This window comes from Macadamia integrifolia, unplaced genomic scaffold (assembly GCF_013358625.1).
Source record: "Macadamia integrifolia cultivar HAES 741 unplaced genomic scaffold, SCU_Mint_v3 scaffold1811, whole genome shotgun sequence".
Taxonomy (NCBI): Eukaryota; Viridiplantae; Streptophyta; class Magnoliopsida; order Proteales; family Proteaceae; genus Macadamia; species Macadamia integrifolia.
The window spans coordinates 93,960-103,800 of record NW_024868364.1 but is presented as its reverse complement, the minus strand read 5'-3'; the positions used below and the strand labels follow the sequence as shown (position 1 = coordinate 103,800).

Here is a 9,841-nt window from a genome sequence, read left to right as displayed (position 1 = left end):
TTGCCTGAAACTCTTTGAACTTTTCAAAGGTTTCAGACTTTTTACTCATTAAATAGATATAGCCAATCTAGAGTAATCGTCAGTAAATGTAACAAAGTATTCAAAATCATATCTCACCTGAATATTCATGGGTCAACATACATCAGTGTGTATAAGTTCTAACAAACCATTAGCTCTCTTGCCTTTATTGCTAAAGGGCTTCTTGGTCATCTTACCTTGTAGGCATGATTCACAAGTTGGATAAGGTTCGACCTTTAGACTTTCTAGTGGTCCATCCTTAACTAACCTGTTAATCCTTTCCAAGTTAACATAACCTAACCTGAGATGCCATAGGCATGTAGAACACACTGGAGCTCTTTTTTGTTTCAAATCAATGTTTGAAACCTCATTCGTTTTTTCGAGAGAATTTAGAAAAAAACAAACCATTTTGCATATATCCAGAAATAATAAATTTATTATTCAAACGAATGGTGAGAACAGTATTAAAGGAAAAAGCATAACCATCTTTAACTGACTTAGAGACAGAGATAATGTTCCTTTTAAAAGAAGGAACATGATAACAATCATTTAATAATATAGTACTAGAATCAAATTCTAAACTAAAGTCTCCAATAGCCATTGCCATAGCTTCAGCTCCAGTGCCCATCCTTAGACGCACTTCATTCCTGTCAAATCTTCTTGTCATCTTAAACCCCTGCAACATATTACAGATGTGGACAATGGATCCAGTATCCACCAATCATGAGTTGGATTGTTCAATAGACAAGATTGACTCATAAATGACAAGAGTAGTAAAATTACCTTCTTTAGGAGTTTCATCTGACTTCTTCAAAGTAGCCAAGTATGCACAACAGTTCCTCTTCCAGTGGCCCTCTTTCTTACAAAAGAAGTATGTACCCTTAGGTTCTTCTTTCTTCTTCTGTATCTTCCCACTCTTGCCCTTAAGAGTCTTACTCTTGTTGGCCTTCTTCTTCTTCTTCCATTTGTTTTTAGAAGTTGAAGACTTGACTTCTGCAGCACTGACCTCACCCTTTTCCTTCTTTTGAGCTTTCTCTGCCTTTTGCAACATATTGCCTAGCTCAGTCAATTCAACATCTAGTTTATTCATGTTGAAATTACAGATAAACGAGCTATAGGTTGAGGGGAGAGAGTTCAGAATCACATTCCTCTTATATTTAAGAGTGAAGGAAGTATCCAGGGATTCCAGTTTCTCGAATATATTTTGAATCTTCATCACATGATCGATTACTGGAGTTCCTGCTGTCATCTTGATATTGTGGATAAGACCAACAAGCTTATGATGCTCGTGCATGTCAGTCTGACTGAAAATCTCCTTGAGCTTATCCATCATTCCCTTGGCGGGGATTATGCCTTTCACAGAGTCAGTGATTGATGTGTCAACCAATCCAAGAATGTACAACATGGCCTTAGAATCCCTCGAGTGGAAGTACTCATAGGACTCCTACTGATCATAATCATCACCAGTGGATTTTTTGGGATCCTCCTCCTCAAGAACTGTAGACAGACGTTCTACCGTTAGGGGTAACATGATATTCCGATGCCAGTCAATATAATTAGGTCATTTCAGTTTCTAGTCATTGATTAGGGTCAATAGGGTAGAGTTGATTGAGGTTGTCATCGCACAAAGATCTACCAATGTACAAGATATATTCAAATGCATGAACATTAAATAAAACCATTGAATTCCAATGGGCGAAACATAGACAATGATTTTCTCACAATCAAGATTCTCTCATATCTTGAAAGTAAATTGGAACAAACCAATCCTTGCATATGCAACTTACCCTATCGGTAATAATTACAAATATTGTGATTAGGTGGACTATGTTGTCCGCCTCCAAGGCTTCCAATATTATTGGCTACCTGAGTGTCATGCCCATATCCTATCGGCTGACACACACTCAAGTCATGTGCATTCCTATCAAATCAGAATGAATCACAGTATCATGAGAGATGGCCCACTATCGTAGTGCCCCCTCACTATCTGTGTTCATATCTTATCCATTAAGAAGTGGTGTAGACCGTCGGTAATAAAAACCTGACAATGTCCTATCGGCTCTAATGCGGAGTCATATTACCAACCTCTACATCCACTATCAATAGGGAGCCATGGATATGATCTACCGATTAAGATGCATCCATATCACACATGCTTTAAACATTGAGGGTAATATTATCACACATATATTAACATCTCATGCATAAACTACATCATATGTATAATAGATGGCAATAATATAAGATAATTAAATGTGGTTATGGGTGGGCAAAAGCAGTGGGAGTAACAAGCCTCAATTACTCCCACTTAATTAATTATTCAATTAATGTGTAATAAGATAAAATGCATCTTATGCATCAAGTGATGCAACCAACATGTAATCTCTATCTTATCATCTTCATGAACCCATTTCTTTTTCCATCGTCGTACGAGGATCTTCACCATTTTCTTCACTTTTACAACAAATTGAAAAACAACTTAAATCTATACATCTCTTTATTTAAAGAAACTAAGAAACTAACCCACCATTTGGGTTACTCAAGTGATGGAGTACATAGATTTATAAAAAAGAATTGGGGGGAGAGAAACAAAGATAGAGAGAGTACATCACACATCACATCCATTACATCTCATGTAATAATAAATAATTTTTCCATCCACATGATTTAAAATCCAATCCTATAACCACAATGTATAGCACAATGTGGTTCTTCAATATTTGATCTAGAATTAACAATTAATTAATCAATTATAAATTGTTATTGAGGTCTTACATCTCATGTGAATAAGTGGTAATTATTTAATTCATTAACATCATCTCATGAGTTAAAGTGTGCATGTAAAAAAAGTTAAGCCACTAAAATGCCCAAAATCATATTCTTTCATAATCTAGTATTATGTGGGCCCCTCTAGTCTATAGTGGTTTATATAGCTAAAATAACTAAAATTAATTTTATTATAGCTTTGTTGGCCTCCTTGTACGATACAAAAGACCTCACCAGAATCCCGAGTCACAGTTGGCTTTAAATCAATATTTTCCTAAAATATTAATTTAAAGAGGTTTTAAACTAAAACATTAATATTAGTTATTCGGCTTCAATTGCATGGCCCAATTGATTTGGTTTACACTATTCAATATCAGGCCTGGGTCTAACTAATGATCCTCATTAGGATGTTGGGCTTTAAATCATATGGGCCTTATGATGTAAACCCATAAGCCCGTCAGGGCATAAAGAACTCACAATGGTTGATAGACCACATGGGTCTATCAACCACCAACTCTGCAGCCGTCTTCCATGTCAAAGAAAAATCTCTGAAGAGATAATATCGGTATCATTGCCGATAACAACCATGGACCATTGATCGTTTATGGCAGACACAAACGTAGTTACACTTACACCTGTTACACACCCAAAACCCAACTCACACGACCCATGATTGAATAATATATTTTATTTTCATTGTTTACCAAATAAACATGCATATAAAGGAAAGATTTGACATCATTATGCAAATCATTATAAACCAATGTTAGTATTCATCGGTACCTTTGACTACTCGATTTTTATTAAAAAGTCATTCATTCCAGTTAAATTATTGGACCAAATTTTATTATACATAATCAGTGATTTCAAATGAAAGAGCGAGGCTTTGATGTTAATTGTTGGCTGAAACCCAATTGTGCAGCAGAAGGGATCGGATTGGGATCTCTTACATTCGAAATCATTGTACAAAAGTTAATCACATGGGAATGAAATGGTTTACCTTAGAACTGCAATTGAAGTTTCTCCTCCAGATAATAGTTCTTCTAAATTTGAGCAACTATATCGATCGATCTCAACATTTTGAAACTATGATCCACGTTCAATTGGAGAAGAACAATCCACCATTAAAGTTTTCTCCTTCACACACACTCACTCACAATGGAGAGAAGAAAGAGAGAGAGAAAACATGGGATAGAAGAGAGGAAGTTTAAAAAAAAAAAAAACTAAATCTCTTTCTCCCTTGTCTCTTGTCTTTTGTCTCTTGTCTCTTGTCCTTTGTCCTTTGTCCCTTGTCCCTTATATAACAAAACTTGTTTTAGAGTTTTCTCTTTTAGTCAAATCTTTGTTTCCTAAACAGAGTTATCGCATAAAAATGCTCCTTACAATCCAACAGAGTTATCGCATAAAAATGCTCCTTACTATCTCTGCTCTCACAATTAGGCAACTTAATTCATCTATCATATTTTATTTCAAGATTATAGTGAGTTGAATGCTGTTATGTAGAAGATGCATCCATTATGGTGTACTACAAATATTAAATTGATTAGATGTATCTTTTCTTTTTATTTTTTGCAAGGCATGTCCTGCTTGAGCTAGGGAATCCTCTTCCTTTCTTTAGGTTTGTCCAAAAAAGGTAGTGTGGATTGCCTTTTTCTATTCTTTTTCTTTTTTATACACACATACTACATGTTTTAAAAAAAATAAATATATATATATATGCTAAAGATTCAGAAAACTTTAATAAAAAGAATCAAGACATTACACAAAAACTCAGCCAAGAATTCTCCACTTTCGGCATTGCCATCAGCAGAGAACACTCAGCCTAAAAAATTGAAACTAAATCGCTAGCCTTGAAAAATTTATATCCACCTCTTGGAGGTCATCTTTTACTAATTTAAAAACCAGAGAAGGAGATCCTATTCTTTATTCATAGCGCCTGCCATTCTTCTCTTTCTGGATGTTGTCTAAAATTAAGACAAATCCAACCAGCCAAGGCTCTTTAGCAGCCAAACCTCTACGCTTTCTTTTCGACCAAATAGCAAGATCAAGAACAGAAGCAGGGGAGTTCCAAGACATACCAAAACACTTCAAAAATTCTTCATATTTTAATGCTGAAACTACACTGAAGAAAATATGAAAAATACTTTCCTCAACTGACTGACATAAGGAGCATTGGGAAGGAAGAAAAACTCCCTTAGACTTGATTAAATCATCCATAGGGAGTTTGCCATTCACCACTCACCACCAAAACAGAGCTTGCCGCGGCCGAAGGTGAGCTTTCCAAATTAAAGAGTACCAAGGCACTTTTGGATTACGGCGACGAATAGTTAAGACACATAGCATACCAAGTGGAATCCTAATGGGATCCTAACCCTTTTCATATAAATTCAACCCATATATATAGAGATTTTGGATCCTCATATGAGATCGGATGGATGGAGGTGAATGTTAGGAAAAATATTTTTAATTATTTATCTCCTAATAATATAATATTATCTATTATGATGAGATTTGTTTTGGTGAGTAATTGACCCTAATTTAGGAAGCCCCCATACAAAGTGGGTTTGTCTAAAACTCTTAACTAGTAGGGATTTTCATGGTTGGAGACATATATTGACTCACCTAAGAAAAGAAAGAATCTGTTCTCTCTCTCTCTCTCTCTCTCTCTCTCTCTCTCTCTCTCTCTTTGAGTGTTTGAGTGTAATGATTAGGGTTTTGTGAAAAACCTAACAAGTATGAAGGAACTCGGATCCAAAGGAACACAAAACTGCGTGTGTGGAAATGACTTACTAGGAAAGGGCTAAGATCACATGGAGGCTCTGCATTTGTGGAGTTTCAGGTAACAATTGGAACTCTTCCATTAATTATTCGTGAATGGTTGACCTTATTGGTTGGACGATCCTAATCTTTTCCACATCTGTCGTTACAAGGAAATTGGCTTTAGCTGCGACATCGACCACAGTAGCTGCGACATCGACCACAGTGTGGTCTAGAGACGTGCAAAACCTTTCCACTCAACCTTTCCATCAATTTCTCCCAACAATGAAAACGAATTTCAGGAGGATTAGGGTTTATGCATAAGATCACAAGAATCTTCTCCTCCTCCTCCTTCTCCTTCTTCTACAACTCGTTCTGAAGTTGTTCCCAGAAAGAGCTGCGTCAAAAGATAAAAAGAAAAGAGGTCCCTTCTTCTCTTTTACGTTTCCTTCGATTATTATCTTCTTGTTTCTTCCATGGGTTACTGTTGCTCCCCTCATTTAGGTTTGAGATCCGAAGAGAACATCAAAGTTTTTTTTATCGATATCAAAGTGTTTCGATGAAGATAGAGATAAAAACGGAGAGGAAAGACGAAAAACGATACGGAATGGACCAAATTATATTTAGGATTTGGGATTGAAGAGTTGAATGGGAATAAAACTTCTAGTAATAAATAAATAAATCAGATTGCCTTTCGAGGAAAACTAATTCTAGTGATTATATCAAACTATAAAGGGATTTTCTAAAACCACAACCAGTAATCTCTATGAATGAGAAGAATGTGAGGAGTGTTATTTTAGGTGAGGAGAGTTGCAAGGTCATACATTGTTCGTTGAAAAGTTCTCTCTTTTTCACCTTCGCCGGAGATGGGAATGTAGCAAAACCCTTAACCGTTGTCAGTCTACTGATTTATAGTTCCCATAATTTCAATTGATTTTCTTCAACTTTGATATCTTTGTGTGTGATTGTGGTGCATTGGCAAAGCTTCTAGGCCTATTGTCCAAACGGTTCTTCATGTACCTATATCCATTCTTGTATTACTACATACTCTATCTACTGAAATTCAGGCCTTCTGAATCCAACACACTGAGATCTTGAGTTTTTATACGTACATATTTCTATCATTTTTAGCCATCTTTATCTACCTTCTACCACTTGATATCAACACAATGCTTCTTCATTCAAGAGTTTCTACAAGTATCCAAGGTTTTAGGTGCTTCCATCCCCAAAGGTGAAAATGAAGTCTTCCTTATAAACGGGCTAAGATGGTTTCGAATCATCCTCGGAGAAGTTGATCTAGCCCTAAGGTAGCCTTTATTGAGCCCCACAGGAAAACCCCCAACAAAATGAATCCAAAACTTCTCATAAAAAAGAACAATTCTCCAAACAACCTCTCCAAATGGTTTGCTTGGCTGCACACACCTCGGGTGATTTCAATTAACAAGACACAGGCCTCTCTCTTCGTAAGCCTCAATGGGTTGGAAGCTCAAGGGTCTGTGACAAGAAGAAAGAAATGATTTTAAGTAACAAGAGAATACACAACAACAACAATCCCTATGGGAAACCCACTAAAGCACACAATCAAAATGACAGATCCTGGAATGGATATCGATATGGGGTCAAGGGTAAAATAGTAAAAAAAAATCATTTTACTTGACGAGACCAAACCTGGAGTATGGAACAAAAATCTCATTATGGTAAGAAGGGTGAGGGATAAATGGAGGAGGTGGTGTGAAATTATAGAAAACACCCTACCTTACAATAATTGGTCAATGATGTTGTGTGGATACAACATCGTCATAACCGGATTGGTTAAAAAAGGATCAACAGAAGCTACCATTTTCGCACCTATCTCTTTTCTCTAATTTTAAACAAACTGAAATAAAATAAAACACAAAATAAAGTGCATGACTACAAGCCCTATTAAACAAATTTTGGAGGCTTTTTTTCAACATTGTCCCACCAATATGTTTTCTCCGTTTCAAAAACAAAGAAAGTTGTTGCTAGAGCATCTACATAACAGTTCTCCCCATGTTGGTTTTGCTCGAAGAAGATGCTAACCAGAGCATTCTTGCGAAAAGTATCAGAGGCTTTCATTATTTTCCCAATTAAACAGATATTTCGGAGCGTGAAAGCACAATCATTACCCAGAGCTTCATATACAATCCAGGTGGCATATTTCTGACTCATACCTGAGAATGATGCAGGGAATGAAACTTCACGTTGTATGATATCTTTTACACTTTCATTCTTATCAAATTGCACCAACTTAAAAGGATTTTGCATTACAAAATCCTTATCATAATAGCGAACCACATTGTCACCCAACGGTCTTGGATTCTTGGTGGCAATAAAGTCAAACTTGAGATATTTACCCTTCTCGTTAACGAAGGTTCGATTCATCCTCGGCAAAAACTCTAAGAAGTCAGTTCGGTCACCCAAGACCCGAGAAGGGGTGAAATTGATGTCTTCAAGACTCAAAAGCTCTTTTTGAAATATACCTGCACCGTTAGCATTGACAAACCAAAACCTTTTATCATTAAGGGTATGTTTGCCTACCTGAAGTTTCACCATGACCTCATCTGGCAAGTTCACATGAACTCTCGTTAAAACACCCTTGAACATCCCCACCATTGGAATGTTGAAATACCCATAGAAGTGGAAGTTTTTGTCGATGTTATCGATTGATTTTGCACCTTTATCCTTCTGCTTCAACTCAGGCACATCTGCTGCAGAATCCCAAAATATAATTGGGAGGTCGTCCTTGTTCAACAGATGGAAATCCTCAACTATAACACTAGCATCAATAAAGAAGTGGGAATCAATAAAGCCTCTTAAGGTAAATAGACTGTCAATAAGACGGGCTGGATTACTGATCGTTGTTTCCATGCCAATGGTTAAGCCACTACGTTTTTCAAATATACTTGCAATAGAGGCCAGTATCCCATTCGCGGCTACTAAGAAAGTGGAATTGAATTCTTTGTTAAGGATCAAATCATGTAGCATCTCAAGAAACTTCAACACTGACTTTGGATCTCCACTTTTCGGTGGCTCAAGACCAAATTCAACAAACACTTTCTTCATTGAGTTTGTGATTGCAACAATAGACACTCGGAACTGTTCAGGATTCCAGCCCTGATCACTCTTTTGCTTCTTTAATTTATTCATCTCATCATCCTTCTTTGCCAATTCAACCTTGGTACTATCTAGAAGGCTTCGCAATTCATTAAGCTCATCATTCTTCTTCACCAATTCAGCCTTGGTATTGTCCAGCAGAGTTTGCAATTCATTAAGCTCATCATTCTTATTTGCCAATTCAGCCTTGGTATGGTTCAGAAGGTTTTGAAATTCGTTCATCACTTGTGGCTTCAGTAACAGTAGATTTGAGAAACCAGAAGGGCCAAATGGTACCACCCTTTCTAGAGAGGAGGAATCATATTGACATTCAAAAAATTCACCCTCGTTGTCGCTCATTTCCTATTAAAAATAAACACAAAAAAGCAATCATAAAGCAATGGGATTGAGATACTCAAAACAATGCTTAAACACTGAGAACCAATGTACTTTGAAGTGCAGAGTGGGGAAGGCCTTCTTATATATAACACCCAAAGGTGGAATGAAACCAACATGCAAAACAATGGGCCATCTTGTAGACTAGAGGGCAAGTATTCAAGCCAAGATATCAGAGGGATGCATTTTGGACACCAAAATCAATGAAATAAATAATGTATAGAAAATAACTGTATAGGTAGGGGAAGATGGTCTATGGAGAGCAGCCATTGCTCACAAGGATTATGGACTTCTTAACTCGGAAATTTTCCATATAAGATCCACTTGTTGCATTGAGATAAGAGTTTAATTTCCTTAATAATGCAGGGGAGTCTATCATAATTCTTCAAAACTTCACTAAACGAGACTAATAGAAGTTTGATATGGATACATCAACGTGTATTAAATTTTAGGTAGGGACAAATTGCTGACAGGCCACTGAACCTCCCATAATTTTATTTCAAGAACAAGTTAGGGCATATGGGTACCATACTGTGCACCAACCCATCATAATTTTTCTGAATACAATTATAGGTGAGCAACATAAACTGGAATATTGCTAAAATTTCACTTCATCTTCTAACATTTGCTGAAACAGCTGTGCACCAACCCATCATAATTTTCTGAAACAGCTGTTATACAAACTTGTGTAGCAGCTTCACCTCCTTCAGCTGTCCAATTCAACAACTCAAGGTAAAGGGTACCAACACAATCAACATAGCATCATCAACAAAGATTTTTTTTTTTTTTT

General features: G+C 36.6%; 2 protein-coding genes across 3 annotated transcripts in view; both read right to left on the bottom strand.

The window, feature by feature from the left end:
• Positions 1-601: 601 nt before the first annotated feature.
• LOC122064899 lies at positions 602-1,466 on the bottom strand. The gene is made up of 2 exons (XM_042628686.1): positions 802-1,466; positions 602-694 (listed from the first exon to the last, which is right to left on the bottom strand). Exons 1-2 carry the CDS (start codon positions 1,421-1,423, stop codon positions 687-689), a joined length of 630 nt encoding a protein of 209 aa, XP_042484620.1. The 5' UTR covers positions 1,424-1,466; the 3' UTR covers positions 602-686.
• Positions 1,467-7,273: 5,807 nt separating this feature from the next.
• Positions 7,274-9,841, bottom strand: part of LOC122064902 — an 8,367-nt gene continuing 5,799 nt past the window's right edge. For both annotated transcript variants that reach the window (XM_042628687.1, XM_042628688.1), the window contains one exon: positions 7,274-9,018. In XM_042628687.1, coding sequence (XP_042484621.1) covers positions 7,465-9,015 — 1,551 coding nt within the window. In that variant the 5' untranslated portion in view covers positions 9,016-9,018 and the 3' untranslated portion in view covers positions 7,274-7,464. The remainder of the gene's footprint in view (positions 9,019-9,841) is intronic.

Bases quoted from the DNA above. Each gene is read 5' to 3' on its own strand.
- LOC122064899 (XM_042628686.1), bottom strand. From the start codon at position 1,423: ATGTTGTACATTCTTGGATTGGTTGACACATCAATCACTGACTCTGTG.